Here is a 24689-nt window from a genome sequence, read left to right as displayed (position 1 = left end):
CCCTCATTCTTCTTCTAAGTATTCAGTGATCTGTGGCTATTTCTCTAATTAAATGTAAACTCATGATGAGGTGCATCAGGGATCTCCAACAAGCAACATATATCTCCTCACTTGTAACTTCTGTCCCAGCCATACAAACTCCTCCATACTTCACCTTCTCTCAAGTCCAAGCTTTCGTCAATGTCAATGTCACTTGTCCTACCTAAAATATGCCTGTACTTCACCTAACCTATCACTTCTACAGGGATACACACACACACACACACACACACACACACACACACACACACACACACACACACACACACACACACACACACACACCTTTCCATGATGACTTCTCTCAAAACCTAGTCCAGCCTTCTGTACCTAGTGGTTGTCCAATGAGTTGTAGATGTATCTCTACATGGATTTGAAGAGATATTTCAAAGGACCAGGAGAAGATATTTCAAGTTTTTTCTTTCTTCCTTCCATATTCAAATCCTTGAGGTTGTTACAAACAATATTAACTTATGATTAAATAATGATTTTGTTTTCTTTCGTAAGTTCTTAATATTTGTATATTAATGATAATCTGCTTAAAATCAACCTATATTGCTCTTCTTAAGGATTTCTAATGATGACAATGAATTATAAACATGTCACTGTATTTTCTTCATTTAGTAATGTGGCGAGTATTAGCTAAATGTGTTTCTCCAGGCTACATTTGAAGTTTCTTAGTTAAAAAAATCAGAGACCCAATGTATGTTTAAATTGAATATTCATTTGCCTAAACTACATAACATACTGCTGCAGGGAAAATGGCATGCTGAACTTTCACAAATCATCCGGGAACAAATCTTATTTAGAGAAATTCAAACAAAGAATGCAGCAACTGATTCAGAAATCAGTTACTGAATGCTTCACAGTGCCATTTAATATTCAGGATGCTGTATAGGGAAGGAATAGAGGGTGATTTTGCATTTGGCCCTCACACAGCAAAATTATAAGAAGAGTTTTTTCTCTTTGACTACTAGCTTGGAAATAATTTATTTTAAGCTTTTGGGCCTGAAGACTTTAGTTCAAAAACTACTTATTTGTTCTTATGCCTGTGTTTATAAAACTTTGCTAAATATCTTATATGTGTTAAAATGGAGAATGAAAGAGATGAGTTTCAAGAGCCTTTAACAGATAAATTCTAACAATCAAATAGAAAATAGAACATTAATGTTAAGAAAATGCTATAAAAATGTAGGAAGAAATGAGTACGTAGCATTACAAAGTGCTAAGTTTTCTAAATCAGTTATCTTATGAGTTTTTCGTTCACTGTTAATACTGGTAATACACTGCATGAATAATGCAGTTGGGATGATTTCTCCTTGGGTGGATTGCCAGTTCTGGAAATCAGGAAAACTGAAGAGTGAACTGAAAAACCTATCAGCCTACAGAATATACTACAGCCTCTAAAACATGCAACGTCTAATTACAGCAATTTAGGAAGTGTAGTATAAGTAATAGTAAATGTATTTCATAGTTGCCTATCTTAAAATCCTCTCCATTTAGTTCATAATGTAGTCTTTAAAAAAATCCCAGATGTGAATGGATGTATGTTTTTTTTCAATTTTCCAGCATTGAGTGTACAAGAAACCAAAACCATCATGGGGGGCATGCGGATGAGTTGCATGGCACAACTATCATTTCTGTTTTAATTGCATGTCCTGTTTTTGAATCTGCAAAAGTCTATAGTGCATAATGTGTGTCCTGTGTATGGTATTTTTGCCTGATAGTGTGTTTGAGTTCTTTCTGGCTCTTTTTCTAGCAGAGTTCAATCCACAGATTTCTTCATTGGAGAATTTGTGAAATAAAAGTGAGTTAATTTGTGTTACACACTCTCTTAGATAACCTAGATCTACAAATTGCTTGGCTAAGGCTAAAAAATAGAAAATTCAAAGAAACATATGAATTGACTCTAATTGGCCATTAAGGAATTAAAAAAAATATTTTTTATCTTGGTTTAATTTTGATATTTTTCAGAATTATTATACAGCCAACATTTGAGGAAATATCTACCTACAAAAAGTAGAATATGTTTTATAAAATGTATATACTATAATATCTGTTTTGTGATTTTTTTGTTTATACAGTAGCTATATAATTGCCTTAAAAAATCACTACAATGAAAGATGAAAGTAAAAAAGTGGATTAAGATTGTGGAATCTTTTAAAACCAATCACTTCTGCAGCTCTATAACAGGCCATATTTTTATACTACTTATTTCTTTTATTGGGCTGTTAATGAAGAATTCGAATTATACTATAGTAATGTTAGATACTTACACTTTCAAAAACGAATTCATATGTTTCTCAGCTGAAGAGCAAAAATAAATCTTATTTTATTGAATTGAAGATTATAGACCAAAAATAAATCATATTTTTCTAGAATTTGCTTCATCTCCTATCATTAACATTCCCCAAACAATCTTTCTTATTTAACATGTCTCTTAGTTAGAAAAGATAGCAGTATTAATAGTATGTCTATTAAATTTATTTTCTTTTTAACTTTTCTACTGTTTTCAGTTTTGGTGAGTCTCCCTTAACCCAGCTACCTAAAAGAAAAAAAGACTTGGAAGTGGGTAACTTAAACCCATTACTTAGCTAGTAGGTTTGGCTCAAGAGGCAGAAATTTTGTAATAAAATCTAGGGCCCTTTTGAGAGTCATTAGATCTAATAATAGAACTTTAGAGACTGAATCAGAAAAATAATGAATTGGTCCTCATAACTGCCAAACCTTTCATATTTATACTTAGGGAAATCACTAATTTTTTGTTTTGTATCAGTTTCCCAGTCTGAAAAATAAGACCATGCAGCCTGTTTATAAAGCCAATTTTGAGAGACAGGAAAAATAGCAGCCCTATATTTTGTGTTACCTATATAAAGGGTTAATTATACGCAGTGCTTCTGAGTGAGGGGAAGCGACGTTGACCAGTAGTATTGAATCCTTGTACTATTGACTAGTGTTGCCATGAGAATCCACTCTTCCTCATGTTCAAAGCCCCCTTTTCATAGCAGAACATTTCTTATAGAATAGAATTTTATATTATAAGATTCTTAGATGCTAGATGATGATGATAAATGACCATGAGTTAAGAGATTTTGCTTTTTTATTGATCTTAATTGTTCTGACTTGATTTGACTCAGAATATTGTCTCTAGGAATTACCATTCTTTGTCCATTGAAGCTCTGCTTTCTGAGAAAGTTGAATACCTATTATCTGACCCTTGGAAGGGCAGTGTTTGTGAAGAAGGCACACCAATAAAGTATTCGATTTCCAATTGCCTTTTGGTGATGATGGAAGAAGTGGTAGTTTCCTGGCTCTGTTTGAAAAATAACAAGTTGGGGGCAGGGGGAAACTTAGGAAATCTGTTACTCTTCTGTGTTTTGCTTAATATTTAACACAGCATGTACAGAGAGAGAAATTTCTTTATAAAACCAGAATCTACAGAAAGGAGGAATATACCTTTGATGATTACCTTTGACAATTTTATGATTTTCTTATTTCCTACCTTAGAGCCTCACATCATTCCATTCTCTTGGCTTAGGTCAAAGGTTGCCTTAGCCTTATATTAAAAAAATTTTTTGTATTTTTGTAATTCATGAATGGTTTCTGAAATGGTCCTTCTTTAAAGTGAATTCTGCTGAAGGAGATCCAGTTCTTAAAGTCACCAGTGCACTTCCTTGAAATACAAATTTGACAAGCATTTCTACAAGTGTTAGCTATATTCATTATTCCGAATATTTCCTAGTCTCCATTTCATGTGCCATAAAGATAATAGTAAAGCTAAAACAGAGTAGAGAGGCTAATCAGGACAGTTCATACCTCAGTGTTCAGTGTTTATTTTGAAATTTTTAAGTGAGGAGAGAAAATAAAAAATCTTTGGGCTTTTATGATTTACTTTATGCAAGAAATCAATGATCTTGGGCACTCGTTATAAATCTTCAGAACCTTAATTAAAATTTTGGTCGTAAGTACTTCTTATTCTGACACAAACACACTAGTTTAAAGGATATTTTTTAGATGAACATTTAGCAGAAAAATGCACAAATAGCCATCTCAATATGCAGCATTTTTCTCAACTGGAATGTAGTTAAAAGATTAACTGGAAGCAGAGACAATTCTAGGATGACACAAAGCCTCAGATTTTTAATATGTTTGAAGAGAGAAATTATTATATATCTGGTAAAGTCATGTACACCCTTAACCTCCACCACCAAAAGGAACAATTGCAAATCATGAGACTCGATGTGTTTTTTTCCAGTCAATAATTAAGGTATTCCAAATGTTCTATCCTTTAAAACAATATACTGTCCCATTTCTTTGTACAAAATAAAGCAAGTGAACTCACCAGAAAGACTGCTTGAATGTTAAAGGTGTTTTTCTAGTTGTGTGTGTGAAATACAATTTTTGTCTTGTATAGTTGTTGCTGGAAACTGTTTGCTGTCTAAAGGGCTAATAAATGTTACCTTTCTTCGAGAAAACAATTGGCTGCCCTCTTCTGTACGTGAGTGAAAATATAATGAAAATGCTTTATTTCATTTACAGACAATGCTAATGAGGAAGAGTTGGAAAAGATCAAGTAAGGTAATTCTTAGCATGTGATCTTTCAGCTTTCCTTATTGAGAAGAACTATCAGCTGCTTTCCCAAATCTCTCTCATTCCTCTTCAGACTATACCACGAGATTTCATCCTATTCAATTGTTATTTTTTCCCCATACACTTTAAGCAAACCATGTGGCGCTTTTTAAATAAATAGAAATCTTGCTGATCAATAGCATCCAAACCATCCTCTCACTAATCTCTGGTCACTCTTCAACATCATTCTCAGCATCTGGTTTCTATTATATGTACAACAGGGTCTAGAAAATCACTTTGCTCCAGGAATAAAATGATGAAGCTAGGGCAGGGACAAATTCAGACAGAAGAAAGATCCACACAACTTATTTCTTTTCGTTCACGGGAAATTGAGTATGAGGTCTTCTAAACTCAAAAATCCTTCTATCGCTACACCTTCGAGGTATACAATGAGAACAATTTTTCCTCATTGCCTCTTCTCACTTCAATAAATAAATGGATCTTGGGAGTGAGAGCTTATGGTTCCTATAACTTACTAAGCCCTGGCTCTTCTTATAACTTGTAAAATATGTAATATATAAACTAAGCTTTTAATTTGTTCAGTGGTGGCACCACTCTTGTACACAAATAAATATCAAGATGAAACTGAGCTTTTGTATGAATATGCTATGAAACAAATCAAGGGAATTTTATTTTCAAAAATCTTGTTTGCTCAATTTTCTATTTTAAAAGTCAGTGTTTCTTTTTAATAGTGACTAATTTTTTTAGACCCTGGAACATAACAATCTTTTTTCTTCCATTCTGATCGAATCATGCTATTACTTAAGTTTTTTATTTAATTTTGTCATTTTTATTATTGTGAATTTTTAAAAAAACTTTTATGTTAAAACGTTTTATATTTATGGTAATGGGTTAGTCTGTTTTAACAAGTGTTTCTCATTGTATAGTTTCTCCGCAGTTGTTATAGCATTAATGAACACAAGATAATTTGGCTCACAAAAAGGTCAGGGACCCTTTAAAAAAATCAACTTTTAATCATCATTTTAATGAAATGAAAAATACTTATTAAGAAAGGTTGTTGAATATTTCTGAGTTACTATTTATGGTGTTTTTTGCTAATCAAAATAAAGTTTCAAGAAGTTTTAAAGAATTATTTGCACCGTTCATGTTTGTATTGCTCTTATTTCTCTGTAATTGTGCTTTAAAATTAGTGATATATTAAAAATATTTTTTTTTTAAATTTATGTAATTTGACTTTCCTCATTCTCTATCTATATTATGATATATTTGTGTTACAAACATAACAGTTCATTAATATGTAGTAATATTCTCTCTTCCAGATGTATTTGACATGTAGCACTAGAGCAGGATATTCCATAGTATTTAGTATTAACTAATGAGACTGATCCACTGCATTGTAGTATAAAAGAACAGAAATATTCTTTTTTAAAAAATATATTAAATTTGCATTTAAGTTTAATTTTAATGATAAAATAAATTCACATTTTCCTTCGGTCTACAAAAAAATTAAAAATAAATAATAAACATCCTCCACTAAAATTCCTACAAAATTTTAAATTCTTAGTTTTTATTTATCATTAATAATCCATTTATACATTCAAACTGGTACATTTTTCAAGATTGCCACTAAAGATGCAGATTTCCTGTGTCTAACTCAGCACTCATTTGAGTACTTGATAGGTTATGTGTAGTACATGTGTTAATATGGCTTTTGGGTCCTTAGCCTAAGAGATTTCCAATTTTGTAAAATTTAACGGGAATATTGAATGCTGAGTGGAGTCAAATCAGTTCACTCATTTGATTTTTTCTATGATAACACATTGAACATCTGCCAACTCTTTCCAGTTTTTATCTGCCCTAAAACATTTGCCATATTCACATATATTAGTGTTACAAAAGAACAGTGTTAAATTCAAAATCAGGGAGAGTTTGCAATTTTAATTATAACCTGGTCCACCATCCTTCACACACAGGTTGAAACTGCTCCCTGAGAATCCTTTCCTCCAGTAATTTGTGCTTCTTGGGAGACTAAGGGTTAAGTGATTGAACTGTGTAGTTTTGTAAGTTTTACAATGTTACTGTTTTGTGGAAATGTACCCCTTTTGTAATTATTTCAATCTTCCCCTTAAAGATTCTGGTCTGAGTAAAGATTTTTTTCCCTCTTTTATTCATGGAAAGAAGGTGTGATTTATTAGCATTACATTTAAATACAGATATTTTATGTATAACTGCAATCAAAGAAAAAGGTGAATGATATAAACACAAATCATTTTCTCCTTTGGAATCTTTTTTTTTTTTTTTTTCCCCATGAGAATGAGGTCTCTGTATTTTTATGGCAGGGCTTCAGGATGCAGCCTGACTTTCAGTACCAGTGGTGAAAATAAAATCTGAGGATTATAAGCTTTGTAGCAAAAACTTCAAGATAGCCAGATAATATTGTTACAGATTTTCTCCAGCATGGAGTTTGTCTTCTTTTACTTGGTTTCCTTCAAAAGTGATATGACTACGGAGGGGGAAAAGCTAAATTGACATTTTTGTTTTCTAATATGCATGTCTCCCCTCTGTACAAGGTGAATCTGTAATGGAATTTCCCATTACTTAAATATCTGCTCATCATTTTCATCATCTCAACTTTCTGTGATGGGATTTTTTTCAGCATATTTGTTGCCACACTTCTGCCAATAGTAGGTTGTTTCAATGGAAATTTTGTATGTGGCACTCACATAACAGGGTGTTGTATTTACTATTAAAATCAAGAGAACAGCTGGCATAAGGACAGGAAAATGCAATTGTTGTTCAGGACCAACTTATATATTATTTGGAGTAAATGTGTTATCACTTAATAACAAGTAGGAAAAAAAATACACCCAAAGTTACCTCTGAAAAGCAAGGATGTATAAAATATATCCTATACTGGAATGATATGTGAACCAATAAATAGTTATAAATTCCTTAATATCTCCTAGAGATGGTAACATCCTTTATAACACAAGCACACTTTCCAGCAAGCACATTTGAAATTCTGCCCCACACTCAGCTGTTATAGAAGAATGATATTTTAAGAAGAAGGGGATCTATGTCTTTCTAAACTTGGACAAGTAGAAAATCATCCCAGTCAAAGAGTTCCACTTATGAGACAAAATGCATTTGGGGAGAGAAATGATAATGCTTTGAGTTATTGCAATATTTTATTCTTTAGAAGAAGCTTATCACTGGTAATTTATTCTAATGTTAAATTATTCATTAAGAAAGTTTCATGAGCTCAAAAGAGAAGACTATGTATTTTGTGAATAAATTTTGTAGGGTCAAACCAAAAATGGGAAAAATAAATGAAATTATTGGTTCCATCAGACAATAAGAAGTTAGATCTTACACTACATTGTGTGTGTGTGTGTTTTATCCTAAAAGAATGATTTTATCAATGGGTGAGGGTAAGATAATAATAAACTTACATGCTTTCAATAAATTACATCAATTATATGAGCAATACTATTGTGATAATATAAAGATATACACATCATAATTCATAGCCTCAACAATAACAGTTTAGTTTTTTCTTTAAGAAAAGTTCATCCTTTGAATAATATAATATAGACTACTGTGATGTTTCATCATATTTTCTCTTACGTGACAGCTTATATCTATTTTTTTTGGTAATACACCTTTTAATAAAGGCTTTATTATAATCACAGAGTAATTTTAATGAACTATAAAACACTTTATTCATTGGTTGAATGCAGCAATTTTTCATAAGACTTCTGGCAAGGATATCATTAGTTTAAACTAAAGAACACTTTCAGCCGTGTAAGTCTGCAGGGCTTGGTTAAACCTGACACCTTCGATGACACATTAAAAATGCATCAGTGAAAATTCCTAAGTGCTTTAATTTAAGTAACTGTGGAGAAACAGATTAACACATTTTTGAGTATCTCAGTCAGCCAGACATAATGAAAAAAAAAAGTCATTATTTAAGTCAAGTCTTTTCTATGAAGACTTCATATCCTGATAATAAATAGGTGATTTTTTTTAAGCTGAAAACTTTATTGGTCATAGACTTTCTCAATTATGAGTTACCAGAATGGCTTTTCTTTAGTTCCTCATTTCTAATTATTATTATGCATATGTTTTTGAAAAAATAATATGCTAACCTGTTTTTGAAGGAAACATAAAATTCTTTTAAAAAATTCTTACTTTGCTATTGTTTGTACTCCCAAATCTGTGTTATTCGGAAATGCTGTAAAGTCAACCTCATATTTAAGACTTCTGAAATTCCAAAATGCAACAGTGAACAAATGGCAAACAGCAATGACTATGTTTTTGACCCTAGTTACCAAACTCTTGAAATTTGTGGTATGTTTATTTAAAACAGAGATATTATCACAATTATCACAGTAAATATTTGATTATCCCACAAAATACATGGAACTATAATTAAATTTTATATTTAGATGATTTTTTTCTTGCTGTTTTGACAACATTTCCCCATAGGTATAAAATATCATACATTTTTATGTATTGTAATTCATAACTATGGGGATTTGCTGTAACAATAGCATTACGTTTATATGACTGCTGTTGTTGAATTTTTTAAATGTTGTGGGTCCTTCTGGGAGCAAATCTGGATGAGCTGGCACAAAGTGAAAGGACAAAATGTAATTTAAAGCAGAGAATGGATTCCACAATGCCTGTGACCTGGTCCATAATGTTTATTGTGTACCGCTGATTGGTCTTTGCATTGCTGGCGTGTGTTACCAAGTGAACTGATGAGTTTATCAAGATCTTTCCTGGGCTAATCAAAGGAGAAGAACTAATATATCTGGGCACCAGGATAATGAAACTAAGGGCTGGTTTGCAGATTACATGGACTTTATTTCGTTTTTTGATTTTTGTTTGTTTGTTTGTTTGCTTTTTTTGAGTTGCGGGGGTGGTTGGCAGCTGGCTGGTTTGGGGATCCAAACCCTTGACTACATTGCCTTTTAATTTAAAGAGATAGATAAATGATAGATAGATAGATAGATAGATAGATGTTAAATTGAGTGCAACCGGGAAGAGATCTGTTGGTTTTAAAGAACCCTAAATGTTCACAATGAAAACAATTTGTATATTTGTGAGAATTCTGCTTCCACAGCCCTGGTTGATGTCAGTCTTGACAGCCTTAGTCAGTATCATAAGTTACCATTATTGATAGGTTGGAAGCATCCAAGAACCACGGCTTTGATCAAAAGTGATTGCAGTCTGACCAGCAAAGTTCATGTAAATCATTTATGTATTTTTAAAAATCTCTTTAAAGCCCAAAATGGTATTGATAAAAGGAAATTGTACTCCTATGAAAACATGCTTGTGTAATCAGGAGTGCTAGCTGACGTGACTCTGACATTTGAATCTCAGGCTGCAAAATTTTGAACCTACTGTGAATGTTTTGAGTGTTGGACAGCTGAATAACAATAAGATGTATTATGTTTAAAGCCCTGTACACATTAAGGCTAATTTTAAAATACCACTTTTAATAAAAGTTAGTAGCTAATTCTTGTTTCATCTGATGACAAAGTCTTTAAAGATTTCTATGATTTATTATATATAGCATCATATTCATTTGTTGGGAAAAATAAACTGTCTCAGTTTGATTTCTCTGAGAAAAAATGTATTTTCTAGATTTTTAAAAATCTGGTCAATTTTTAGATTCATGGTTAGACTTTTTAGCTTTGAGAAGAAATTTTCTGATTGTGCATTAAATTTTTGGAGGCAAAAATAGATACAAATATTACCAACAGACTTTACTGCTTTAAAAAATTGGAAACCTTGGTAGAAATAATTCAACAATTCATTATTCAGAAGAACTTCAGTAACTTTCCTTTATCAATTTGATGTCTCTAGTTTTTGTTCTGTTTCCTTTTGCTTTTACTTCATAATTTTAGCACTTGTAAAATGACACTTTCTCTCACATAGCCTCATGTCTTGATGGAGCCTAAAGTGTAACTAAATATCTGCAATTGTGATTAAGACAGGTCTCTGGAATTTGTGAATAGTTTTGCTGTTTTTCTTGCTCTCCATAATAAAATCACCACTTTGGTTTAGGACTGGACTCATTATCATAATGCCAGGTGTTTTATTACTGATATTTTTGTTGTTACTGTTACCATCATTAGAAGCTCTTGTGAAAAGGTGGCCTTCACTGGTTTGTTGTAAATTTCATATCCATGCCGAGCAATAACTGGCACAAGGGTCCACAAGAAAATTAAATTGTTTCATTTGAAATAAAGGCTAAATTTACATGAGAATGTGAGTTGTAAAATGAAATATAAATTTTAGTTGATGAATGACGGAAGTAATTAAACATGGCTTGGGAAGCATAGCCTAGGGACTTCAGTGGATCCAAATGTGGCTGATGTTTCTGTTTCTCAAATTTTAACAGAGAAACCTTAATCCTAAACCTTGATCATTAACGTTCTCATATCACCCCCAAAATTCATGGATCTCTTTTTCTGTTTGCACACTAGGCACTTAATTAGGTCTCTACACTCTGCATTTATCTGAGGAAGACTGGAAAGTACAGAGTTGGTGCAGCTTTACTATTAGTCACCTCAGACCACCTAAAACTTTAAGTGAATTACTCATCCCTTTAAATGTTAAATGCTGGTCTATGTTTGCTGTAACTATCTTGAGTCTAGAGCCCAGGCTTTCATTTCTATTAAAGTTGCCTTAACACACTTTGCATTAAAATAAAACTCCCTTAGTGACATAAGCTGTGTTATTGGCTCTGAGAAATTATTATTTGCATAAGGAGACTTCAAACAGTAATTTTTTTAACATAGGATATTTAAAAAATTTTTCCACATGTGACTAGACATTCTGCTTAATTAAAAATTAATTACAGATCAAAGCAAAGAGAATTGACAATTGAAAAGAAAGACATGCATTTTTTTTCTAAAAGCTCAAATAGGGTTCTCCAAGTTAAAAAATAGTATAGCATTAAAGAAGACTACAGTCATTTCATCTAAGGTTTGTGCTGCAATGTCCAAATATAAGTGTATGTTTTAGGATCTTTTTTTGTGTAGAAACTTATATGATAATGTGTCAAGTGTGGCAGATGAAAACCATAGGTGTAAATGTAAATGAATTATAACTCTATAATGATGATAAAATTATGCCCTAAATGAAAGACTTTTCCCAATGACCTCTCACATTAGTCATGCTACCTGACCAAACCATAAGCAAGTAACTTGGGAAAATGTAGTTGGTTTCATTAAGAAATAGATACCAGGTGAAAAGCACGGGTAGTTTGCATAGACAATCTCTGATGGAATTCTAGGTCTAAACTTAAATTATTCAAATTGCTGAGCACCCTAAAGTATTTTAGTTCGTTATTATTTTCTAATATTATTTTTGGTATCATGTTTGGGATATGTGTCCTTAACCAAATGTCACTCTAACTAATAGTCAATTAATAAATATTTATTAAGCACCCGTCGTGCATTAGGCATGATGGGAGGTGCTGGACCACTACGATCTTAGTTGCTAACACAAAATCATGGAATAATCAAGGAAGGTGCAAACTGCTTCCTCTTCATCACAATGTAATGATTGATACGTTCCCATAACTATCATCAGTTTCCCATAACCTTATTATAACTGATATCCAGAGACAGAATACAAAACTTTGAAGTTTAAAGGAAGCATGTAACTTAAATGTTCTATTTAAAAGTGGGTAACTATTCAGTTTTCAAAGTTGAATTGGTTTCACTTTATAAAGATCTGAGGACTAATTAATAAAATATTCAACGTGAATCTATTGCTTTGTTTTTAGCCCAATAACCATCTTTCCCAGTATTCATTTCTTTTAAAAATTATTTTCAGGTAGCTCAAGTTAACTAAGTCATTTACATTACATTACATTATATTATATTATTTTATACCATAAAATTAGGAAGTTTTTTGTAAGGATTTAAACCAAATTTGACTAGGTACATGTTTATAAATAAGATTTCTTCTGTCATTCTTTAAAAATTTTCTTAAGGTCTGTGGTAAACACAATTGTTTTGTTAAAGGAAACATATCTTCTTTATTTCAAAATCTTAAAATATGCTTAAACAGTTCTACTTTCTATAACGAAACATCAGATTTGGAGATATATTAAGGAACAATTAAGAATAAAGAGGTAAGTGAACTCAAAAAAATGACAGAAAGAGTCTTCTCGAAACTACCACCACTGATGTCAGAGATGATAGGACAAAATGTTTAATTCATTCAAGGGAAGAAAATGTACAGTTTCTAAATATCCAAAGTATCTTTAAGATATTTAATTTTTGATTTTATATTTGCTTTGATTTTATTTGTTTTGATTTTACTTGTTTTGATTTACAATGCTAAGTATTCTCAAAAACACCTCAAAAGTTAGCTAAATATTTGTTTGTTTTTAGGAACTCTCAGAAAATGAAGTGGTTGGATCTTATTTCTCTGTGAAGTCTTTCTTTTGGAGGGTAATGTCTAAATCATTTATGTTAATATTCCTGATTTTTGGTTCTGGATAGTAACTTTGAAAGTTAATTAAGAAATCACTTTTCAAAATAGGTTCTCAAATAGATGTATTCATTTGCCTTCTTTGTTAAGTTTTATTCTAAGTCATCTAGGTAACTAATTTTTATTTCTTCATTTGCAAAAATTAAGAACTTCATGCATTTAACATATTTTCTTGAAGTAGGTTCTTTGTGGAACCAAGTTTATTCCAAATTCTGAATAGCTAGAGGCCCAGGGACCTTCCAGGAATATGATGGTGCTTTCTAGAAGGCCCATTAAGACTCTTTTTTCCTCTCTTATAAAATGGGATTATTTTCTGCTCCATTTCTGTTTGAGAAAAATGTACTTATATTACAGTGATCTTAGACTAGATATATACTAGATAATCAGTGCTCTTTCTCTGAAAAAAAATTCTATGATTTAGAAAACAGCAACTCTGCTTTTGACTTAAGTAAGGCAAAAATGAAAATTTCACAGAGAATTTGTTTTAAATGCCATTGCAATTTAATGTATTCTGTGATGATTTAAGCATAATGAGCTCTGTCATCCATTTTTCTCTGCTGTATTTCTGCATTATGCACGGCAAGATTTATTACTAATGCACTTACTACTTTGCCTTTAAGAGTGTCCCTCTTTCTTTGAAAATTCACACTTGCTATATGATTACGTAGCAATAGATATTGCAATGAAAATGCTACACTCTTAGGGCTTTGAGATCTTTCTTTCTTGACTTTAAGACTGCTCATGATTGAAGATTACCCTTTTCCTTTAGAATTTTAAGATTTGTTCTAGTGTCTCTTAAATAGAGTGGCAGGTACCAGATTAAGTCACGTATTGACCAGTGAGCTAGCATAAGCCACATCTATTGATCCTTACTGATCCTTATCGATCTACTAATCCACCACACATGCTTTTTTCCTTCAACCTTTTATTGTTGTGAGCTTATTTTAATGATTATAGCCTCCTCATTTCCTTTCAGTCTACTGTATGGCTGCCCTTGCTGAAGGTATTCTGCATCTTTGCTGGAATAATTCATTTTATATATTCATGTATTGTCCACGAGCACACAGTATGACTACTTTTGAATTGTTCCATGACCTTTAAAGGAAAATGGCTTTCTGCTAAAATTTTTTCACTATTTTTTTAAGACCCACAAATATGGTGACCACAAATATGGTGACTTCACATGGCACATTTCTTTGAGAGCAGAATTTGGGGGTGTTCTGTGTTGAGTTTGCTCTATGTGCAGAAAATGTGCAGACTCGTCATTGTGAATGAAGATTGACCATCAGGACCAACTCCACAATTAATACTTTTTCAATGGTGTCCCTTTCAAGTGGCTCTTTCCACTTTGCTACTTCCAAATTAGTCTTCTGCTTATCAGCACTCTCTCTCCATTTGATTGTATTTATCCTTAAATATTCTTTAATAACCTTTCTCAGTGTCTTGAACCACCTGATTTTAGAATAACAAGTTTAAAAGACAGCTTTTTTGTATCGAAGGGACAATCGTAAATTTCTTTTCTGGGCATATGAAAACAAATGAGTGACAAACAAATTGAGTCATAAAGGAAGAACCTTTAAGAGACATTTATTTTACCAATGAGGAAACTAAGGCCCAGAGAAGTGATGTCATTGCCCTGAAGTAGCCAGATGCTGTGATCAGGACCAATATTTCTCTCTGTCTGAATGCCATAGAAATAAACGTTTCGAAGAACTTAAAGCAGTAAAGTTCCTCTTTGGGCTGATGATAAACAGAGATGCCATGTATAGATAGAGCTGCTCCTTAATTTTTCTTTATTGACACCCTTTCAGATTTCTCTTGCATTGTCTGACCCTTCTCTTCAGCAGCTCTTTAAGCCACCAATGGATAGTTGTGTTTGAGGGTCTTGACCTTGCTGGCTGATGTCCTATTTACAAAATCAGAAAACCTGTGACCATGTCTACTTTAGATGAGTATTATTATCTCACACAGTCACATTCAGAGGTCACCTGACAACCAATTCCCTTGCTCTTTACCCAAGCAATATTGTTTTCTGATGACCTTTAAGAGGAAATATATATGAAAGGTTTCTCACAGACATTTTCAGAAATGCAAAAAACCTAGTGAGAACTTGCTCAGCTGGAATATCAGTGATACCTGCTAAATCTTAATTTTTCTTGAAAGAAAAATAATGGAAAGAAAAGACTGAAGTGATACAGATATATTCTAATTTTTCAAAAGCATAATATTTACAATTCATCAAAACACCACATCTTCGGACACAAAATATTAAGTAGTGGATATGGCAATTACCATGTTTCTCATGAAAACAACAAAAATTATGTGAAATCAAATCAGATTACTCTAAGTCAGAATTTTATTAAAGACTTAACTTCTTGAAGGGTGGTAATTTAGTGTAGTTCTTTCAAATATTCAGCATGCTTAATTTTCTTCCTAGTTACCTCCATTGAGTAAATATCTAGACTCTGCTAACAGAATTGAACAAACCATCTTACATGAACATTGCAGTGAATTGAAGTTTTAATATTTTTAAAATGGAAAAGGGTGTGATATGCCAAGACACCTCATATAAAAATGGAGAAAAGGATCATAATGGTCAAAGGAGAGTACATAGAAAAATACAGAACAATAGAGAGTTATATCAGAGCACTGCTTTACGGTCAGGTTAAGTGAAAGTGCAGTTGAAAGAAGACTGAAGATTAAGGAAAAGAGTTATTGACTTTGTAAAACAAGAATGTGATCCTGTCCTAAAGCACTTACATTCTGAACAACTCAACTGTATATGACATACACCCAGGAAAAGTTCAGGCATTATTTCCATTTTTAGGTATGAGAATAAGACTCTCAAAAAATATTTATAAATTTTAATTACAAGTCTCAAAAAAAAGGTCTCTCTAAGTCAAACCCAGGATTATTATTCCTTTACCATACCCTTGAAAGAAATTTGTAGATTATTTTAGCAAGCCAATGAGATTGTAATATATATGATTATTTTGTATCAGTATATATTTTGAACAAACATAGTAAAAACTTAAGAACTTTTGCTTGGCCACAGTCAGGGAGGATGGTTAAAACATATAAAGTAAACATAAGTAACTTCCGGGCACCATAAATTGTATCAAGAAGCAACAGAAATGCCAAAGAAAATTTAAGGATAAAAACCAGGAGAATTTCTCTAAGGATTATAGTGCCAATGAATCATCTTCTGAGAATAAAGGGATTGAAGCTTTATTATTAGATGAGACACTTCCAACTAGGCTGGACAAAGCACCGGCAGGGTTTTCTGTAAAGGCAATTGAGAGGATGCTTTGAGAGGGTGGACGGACTGCAGAACAAATCTACTGGTTGGACTTCATCATCCAGGTGCAATTCATTGGAATAAACTCAGCAGGAAAAGGAAAAGATAGAACATGGCTGTGCCTGGGATTGAGCTAATAATTGCTCCACACTCTAGTCTTTGCAGCACAAAACAGTCATTCTAGGCTGTCATTATCTCTCCTTTGTACTGTCTCCTGGATCATTTGATTAAATAAAAGCACACGCACCCCTGTGCTGAAAATAGAGGAAAAAGCTCACTCCACACATGGCTTACTCCAAACACACAAGCCGCGTCTTTCACTCCAGTTTCACAATGTCTGGTTCTCATTTGGGAGGATTAGGCTGAACACAGATAATAAAATCCAGGATAATAAAAGCCAAGGATTATTTGTACATATCAGGGAGAGGATTGGTATACCAGTGTTCCCTCAGTCATACGTTAAGTCTAAATAGATTTTTTTTAATTTTGATCTATTTTTAAATCAGGATCTATAATAATAGAATACAGCCTATTATATATAAGTGATCCGGTTTTTCAAAGAATGGAATTAGTAAACTGTATTGACTAGAACTGGAATATAGAAATGTTCTCAATTTATATGCTAGATTCTACAACTTCACCACCTTGTTAATAGACATTAGACTATAATTTATTACAGGGTACAGTTAACTCTCATATACTTTACGGAGTAACATATGCTAGAATTATTACCACTACCTATTTTTACTTCCTCTAAGCCCCTGATTAGCCTTTCTCAATAATCTGTAACCAAGGACATATGAGTATTTCATCTAAACAAAAAACAAGGTGTTTCAAGAAATCCTATACCAGTTCATTGCTTTTTTTTGGACCACGAACTTCTTGGGCTCTGTCCAAAAAAAATGAGATAGAGTGGGGAAATCATGGATTACTTGTCAGCAACCCCCAGATTCAAATCTTAGCCTTGCCAGTCTCTAGCCATTTGGCTTAGAGTAGGGTATTTGTCTTCTCTTTACCTCAGTTTCTATACCTTAAAAATGTGATGCTTGTCATGAAAATCACTGGAGTATGTAAACTGCAGCACATAATAGTTGCTTAATAAATGTTTCTTTCTTTCTGTGTGATCTAACTTATCTTTCAGACTATCCTAATCCAGCCCTCCCTGCTGATGCTGTTAAAGATGGTGACTCTTATCAGTGATAATACTATTGTTCAGAAACTTTCTATAGCTGTTCTAAAAAAGTCCTTTAATACAAACTTTCAACTCCACCTGATAATTTCCCTCCTGAATTTCTTGTTTAGCTGTAGCTTTCTTTATCCATCTCTTGCTGCTCTTGGTCTTGGTAGTGAAGGACTCTTTGGGTTGCTTTTTTTGGTAGCAAAGGCACCAAAGGGAACTATTATGTGGGACAAAATTTCTCTTACTTTAGAAATAACTTTTAATTATTACAGAAGTTTCACATGTGGCATGAAAGTTTAATATGATCATAGTTACTCCTATTCATGAAACATTTATTCTTCTGAAGCCTTATCACTTTTTTGACATTGGAAATAATCTCCAAGAAATTTTGAAGAAGGAGACTTGGAAAAATTATTCTCTCCATGATTTCTCTTGCTATGCTTCTTTTCTCTGATACACCTAATAACAAAAACCTGAAACCACTTAAGCAGGATCTATCACTATGTAATCTCTGGGCTCTATTCTCTTGACCACTGCAACAGCATTCTACTAAAGAAAATGGTGGCTGGAAACTATAGAGTTGCGCTGGCATTTATCTTCATTGTGCTATAGGGCATTTTCTGACAATGACCTGAGCATACACATATTTTTTCAAATATTGTCTTTTGGAGAGCAATTCTAAATGCTGATCAAAATGAGGGGTTGAGAGTGGCACAAAACTTTCCCATACAGCTCTGATCATTCATTTCCATCCAGACGTGTGGCAGGCCTGCTCTTCCTCTCCTGGGATTCTGCAGAGCAGAGCTTCAGAGTCCTTATTGCCAAAATGCACAAGTAAGTTCAACCATTCAGTTCATTTATTTTTTTCTGAGCTTGCATGAGCTGTGAACTCTGGATGCTGACCTACTATACTGAGAACCCATTCCTTATCCTAACCTATTTTATACACGTGAAAAGGAATTGTACTCTTGAATTCTTTTTTGAGGAATAATATAAGAAAACTAATATTCTCTTTAAAGTGCCAGCTTACTAATTCTAAAATCATACTAAAGGTATGTGCTATTGCCTAATCATGTCAGGCTTTGAAATTTATATTATTATCTCGTATCTTGATAATCTGTATTCATTCGGAACTTGGATGAATATTCTTTGTGAGAGTGGATCTCAAACTTTGGTGTGTACAAGAATCACACAGGGCACATGTTGAAATACAGAAGCAACACATCCGGGAGGATCAGGCCCAGCAATTTCAGCAAATTGACCACTAAAATTTGAGAACTACTGACTTAAAACTTCAAAGATTATTTCTTCCTTTTGCAGGTTTAGTTCTTTGCTTTGAAGCTGGGTTGGCTTTTCTTTTTATTCTTCCCTCAGCTTTCCTTTCCTTTTTTTTTTTTTTTTTTTTGAAATGTATTGATTATACATATTTGTGGGAAACAGAGTTATATTTCAATACATGTATACATTGTTTGATGATCAAATCAGTCTTCCTTTTTCTTTCCCCTCTCAAATAGAGTTGTAATTCAACAAGGAACTAGTTGAGAACATTTCCTTAGATAACTAAGGAATAGCTGTAATAATGCTAATTTTATCGAGGGATATCTTGGATTTAATACTCCTTGCCCTTTAGGTGCTCAATAAGTATCTTTTGGTTGACTGATTATCAACACTACAAATATTTATTGTATTATTTGGATACATTCTATGAAAAAAAACATTAATAAAGGAAGGAAATAAACTTTTCATAATTGTTCAGTAGGCTTCTACTTCTCTCTTTAAATGCTCCAAATATCTAGACCAATGTGCTTTCCTGATCAGTAAATTTAGAAGCAGGACTGAAGAAGTACGTTAAATAGCATAAATAATATCCATGCCAGAAAGTAGATAATGTTTACAATCATATTAATTAACAATAGGTGTGAGAACATAGGGGACAGCCAATGACCATGCACCGTATAACTTTGGGTTCTCACACTCGAGTGTCTCACACTTTAATCACCTGTGAGGTGGTGAAACCAGAGGTTCAGGCCCCACTCCCAGACTTCCAGGCTGCACTCTCAAACTTTCTGATGTCATTGGTCTGGAATGGGGTCAAAGAATTTGAATTTCTAACAAGTTCCCAGGTGACATTGATGCCACTGGTCTGTGGTCCACATGTTGAGAAATACGCTGTTCAGAGGAAGGAAACTTTTTAAACAGAGCAGCCAGTGACTCAGAAGTATCTCAGAGAACATCGAAGTTGGTTTTCAAAGATTTTCTTAGCTGTGAATCTCAGCTCATCATCACCTCTTCAATGAGCTCCCCAGAACACTGATTTCAAAAATAGGTAAAAGTAATAAATGACTGTCTTAGGCAAATTAAATCTTCATTGTTTACAGAATATACTTTTTTCTACGCAGGCCCCCCAACACCCAACCCCCCATATATACATGCAGAAGAGTGTTCTCAGTACACTTGGGACCCTGGAGTCCAGCTTTGAAAATCAAGGATAAGAAAACTGAGTCCCAGAGAGGAAGCAACATGTCCAAGTCATGTAGCCAGAAATTTCTAGAAAGATATGATTGAATATTTATGTTAAGTGTTTGTCTTTTCTACTATTGGTAGCCTCAGTTTAAATCTTCCACCTTACCTTATAATTTTATTTCAAGTTTCTATGCTTCACACTAAGACTAAATATTTATCTGTTTCATGACTATGCAGTTACACAGTAAAATCCACAGTTCAATTATGGAGTTTCTATTTAGAAAAGTGCCATTTTGAGCAAAATTATTGAAGAAGAAAAATCTACTTTAAAAAAAAATCTGATTACTTTGTCTTTGGAGCATTAGTGTGTCTTTTTTTTCTTTTTTTCTTAGCCTTTTGTGCAGGTCGCCTAATTCCCACACCCTGTTTTTATGAAGAATACTCTTCTCCCCCCCCCACCCCACTTAGTTTCCAAAGTCGTTTTGGAAATGTACTTATAGGTTATAGAAAGCATTTTGTAACAAACATTTTTTTTTGTTTGTCTGTTGCGTCGGGCGGGTACAGGGATCTGAACCCTTGACCTTAGTGTTATCACACTGCACTCTAACCAACTGAGCTAACTGGCCAGCCCATATTTTATAACAACTAATGGCAGTAGGTAAAGCTTCCATTAAGTTCATTTTATTTTTGTGAAAGCACGAATGATCGCCTGGAAAGCATTCTTTCTCCTCCTCACCCTGTAAGTCAAGTTCATGTTCCTATGTTAAAAACAGGAGGAGGAGCAAGCACGTAAGGGTTTCAGATGTGATACTATCAAAAAACTGTCTTCACATTGCTAACGGAAGATGCTGTGTAACCTAGATTTTACCCGACTATTATTTGACTGAGTGACATATGAAGCATGACTTCTGCTTCTAAAGAGTACATAGAAAGTGTCATTAAGTATATTCTTCAACATGCTGAAACATTGTAAATATAAATACATGGGCTCATATAACAGAAGAGTAGAAGCTGATATCATGAATTAGCCACATAGAAAAATCTATACTGGAATGTCATTTCTAATATAATTAGCTCACTTACCTGAAGAGTACCCTTTGGCTACATTATATTTCAATTATGATTACCTTTAAACCCATGAGTCTCAGCCCCAAACACCAATATTGAAAGACACTCAGGAGTAAAGATCAGAAATACTAAGGTTCTAGTCACACATTCACCATTTTTTTAGCCCAACCACTATAAGCATCAATTTCCTCATCAGTAAAATGGGGCTAAGAGGCTTTGCCTTCCTAACTCACAGGGTTTTGGTAGAAACCAAATGACATAATGTATATATATACATGCACTTCTAAATTCTAAAGCTGTGTATAAATGAGCCATTATTGACTCCTTGGTCTTTGCTAAGAAAATTATTTCTTCTTACTTGCCACAATATTTGTTTTTCTTCTTTCATCTTTTGCCACCCATACTCCTTAACAAAAGTTTCAGATCCAAAGTCTAGAACCTGATGCTTTAGATCAGCAGAAGTTGTTTAAATCAATCAATCAATCATTCAATCAGTCACACAACAAAATGCATTACTGCATTATATAATAATAAATAGCATGAAATCTTAGACCTAAAAAGAAAATTAAAAACCTGGACCATCACTTGGTGAAATGAATTGTAAACAATTATTTTAATCTGACAAGCCCATTGTCCAAACAAAATCCAATGTGGAAATCCAATATACAGAACAGATGGGAGCAGAGGGGCTCTGGCTGGAGAGAGCATGGAGTTCTATGGAACTTGCAGGTGATCCACGAACCCTCTCTTGCACTTCGGAACGCAGTTGGAGAATATTCTTGAAGCTTGCAGAGGTTAGGAGGGCTGTAGGCAAAGTCCTGCTTTGATATTAATAAAGCAGAGCCACCAAGCAATATTTAAGATTTGCTGTTCAACAAGGCAGGGAAACGTGCAATGTGATTTAGAAAGATTTCCACTGGAATGTTCAAATATTAGAAGTATTTTATTTTAAAGAATGTAGATTGCATTTTCCTAATAAAAGCACCCTGAAATGCATGACTTCTGATGATATCAGATGAAAATGGCTATGGCATTACTATAGTACGGAGAAAGGTAGGAAGTCAAAAGTGGGAGGAAGAGATATACAAAATAGGCTGTAACTTTATAATGTTGACATAGAAGGGATTAGGTAGAAAGTAAGGCTAATCCTTGATTTAGACTTGGAATACTTTGAGGTTGAGAGGAATGTTGAATTTCTTCATGAAATGACTATAAGAGGAAAAAACACGCTTAATAATATGAAAGGGACAATAATTTTTATAGTAATGCTTGGCGCTGAATCCAGATTGAAAATGTCTTAACATTTAACTGCTTTCTCTGGCTTGTTTTATATGGTATTTAGTTCAAAGAGATTATATGGCCATTTTTAGTAGACTTGCTAATTTTTAAAAATTCTGATTTTGTTCACTGGCTTGAATATTGTGATTTAGAAGTGAGCATAATAAAAATCATTAAAGAAAATGTTCAAATACTAGAAGGAGAAATAAATTCAGAAACACACTTGCCAAAATAAATCACACATGTAATTTTAAAAATAATTTTAAATATTTGTGATTCAAGTTTCAGGCATAAGCAAGACATTTTGGGTGGGTTTATTGATTTTGTTTTCTGTTCTATAGTACCTTAGATAGTTTTATAGTGAGCTGAAACTCGATTATCTTTTAATGCTACAAGAAGAAAATGTTTAAATTATCTGAGTAAAACTTGCAACTAATCTTACAACTAAAAACCACCTGTAAAAGCCATTTGTAACATGAAAAAAGAGATCTTCAAAAATCATAAATCATTAAAAATTAAATATCATAGTGTGGATGAGGCCTTTGATATTTATAATATTCATTTTATACATATTTTAACACAGGTATCTTGTACACATATGTAAACATTCTCTGATATCTTGAAATATCTACACTGGGAATTTTAAGAGTCGAAAAGCTAAACTGACTTTATTTTGAGCACTCACCTCTTTTACACACAAATTTATCATGAGGTGATAATTGCGTAAGTTATTAATTATTTTATAGTTATATTATTATAAAAATAATTTATGGAGTATAATTCTTTATTATAATTAATTTTATAACTAATATTTTAATTATTTTATAATTAATAAATAGTTATACTCCATAAATTATTTTTATTTAACAAACTATAACTGCCTATTTTTTATTTTTTGGAAACTTATAGCAACAGGAGAAGGGGTAATGCCAAATGACCTAATTCAGTTTTCCTTTGCCCAAAATGACCTAACTCAGTCTTCCTTTGCCAAAAGTTTCAGACCCAAAGTTTACGTCTGTCAGACCTGCACAGAAAGTCACATCTTTGGAGGGGAATAGTCAGCATCACCTTGATTGAGGGGCGAGACCTCAAGGCAATGGATTCCAATGGGTTGAGTGACCCCTATGTGAAGTTTCGACTTGGGCATCAGAAGTACAAGAGCAAGGTAATCTTATCTCTATTGTGTTCCTGTCAATATTTAGAAGGCATTGGTTGGTTAATAGCTGTGCTTGGGGAGATGAAAACACTAGATGATTTTTTAAACGCTTAATGGAACTTTTTGAACATCGTGTCAGAAAACAAGACCAACAATTGTATTGCTTTCATTATTTTATGTGCTAGTTAACCTTGGGTAAACTACTTAACTTCTCTATGTCTCAATTTCTACATCTATAACACAGGAATAATGGTAGGAACTATCTATTACCATATCTGTGAGGATTAAAACAAAAAAAGCATCAACAACAAAAGGAACATAGTTGATGCCTGGCACAAAGAGTAAAAAAAGATAAAATAAAGAGCTCAAAGAGTGTTGGCTATTATTATTATTGTGGTTGTTGTTGCAAGTAGTGCTAATATCAGTACTACAAGTAGCATTATTGTACATGCCATACAAATCCTTATACATTACTCTGAGTCATTTTATTCAACTGGACTTGCACCAGGATAGACTGCAAGTTTTTTATTTTATTTAGGAAATGAAGGGCCAAATTCCTGCTGTCACGATGAACAATGTGCCATAGGACAAGTTACTTAGTTTCTCCATACTTCAATTTCCTCATCTGTAAAAATGAGAATTAAAATAATGCCTACCTAACAAAGTTATTGAGAAGGTTAAATGAATATATGTTATGCATGTAAAGGGCTTCTCATACTGCCTTGCCCATAATAAGTACTTGGTAAATGGTAATAGTGAAGGAAGAGGAAGAGTAGCAGCAGTAGTAATAATTATCCTGTGTAATAACAATTGCATTAGTAGTAATAATGTATTATGTTAAATAATAATATCATTATATTATTGATAGAAGTAATAATAATGAGTAAAGGTCATAGTAGGCACAGCTATATTTTGGGCACATCTTATCTATGTTGTATCCAACTATGACCCCTTTACTGGTCAGTTTTTGCAGCTGGTATTTATAGACAGCTTGGAACAGCTTATCATATCCACCTTGTATTAAAGATCATATGCCATTTTGATAGGAACTCCCTCACCTTGCTGTCATTATGTCGTGGATTTTTGATAAACAATCTGCC

General features: G+C 33.1%; 1 protein-coding gene across 18 annotated transcripts in view; it reads left to right on the top strand.

The window, feature by feature from the left end:
• MCTP1 (multiple C2 and transmembrane domain containing 1) overlaps positions 1-24689 on the top strand; it is a 536345-nt gene that overhangs the window by 328542 nt on the left and 183114 nt on the right. For 5 of the 18 annotated variants that reach the window (XM_063085527.1, XM_063085538.1, XM_063085532.1 and 2 more), the window contains exons 6-7: positions 4579-4617; positions 23428-23598. The exons of 1 other annotated variant lie outside the window; for it this stretch is intronic. In XM_063085527.1, the coding sequence (XP_062941597.1) occupies positions 4579-4617; positions 23428-23598 (210 nt within the window). Of the gene's footprint in view, positions 1-4578; positions 4618-13046; positions 13107-18380; positions 18459-23427; positions 23599-24689 lie in introns of all 18 variants that reach the window. 12 more of the 18 variants (XM_063085525.1, XM_063085533.1, XM_063085529.1 and 9 more) reach the window with 6 other exon arrangements.

The sequence above is a fragment of the Cynocephalus volans genome, chromosome 2 (assembly GCF_027409185.1).
Source record: "Cynocephalus volans isolate mCynVol1 chromosome 2, mCynVol1.pri, whole genome shotgun sequence".
Lineage (NCBI taxonomy): Eukaryota > Metazoa > Chordata > Mammalia > Dermoptera > Cynocephalidae > Cynocephalus > Cynocephalus volans.
This window is presented reverse-complemented; position numbering and strand designations above follow the sequence as displayed.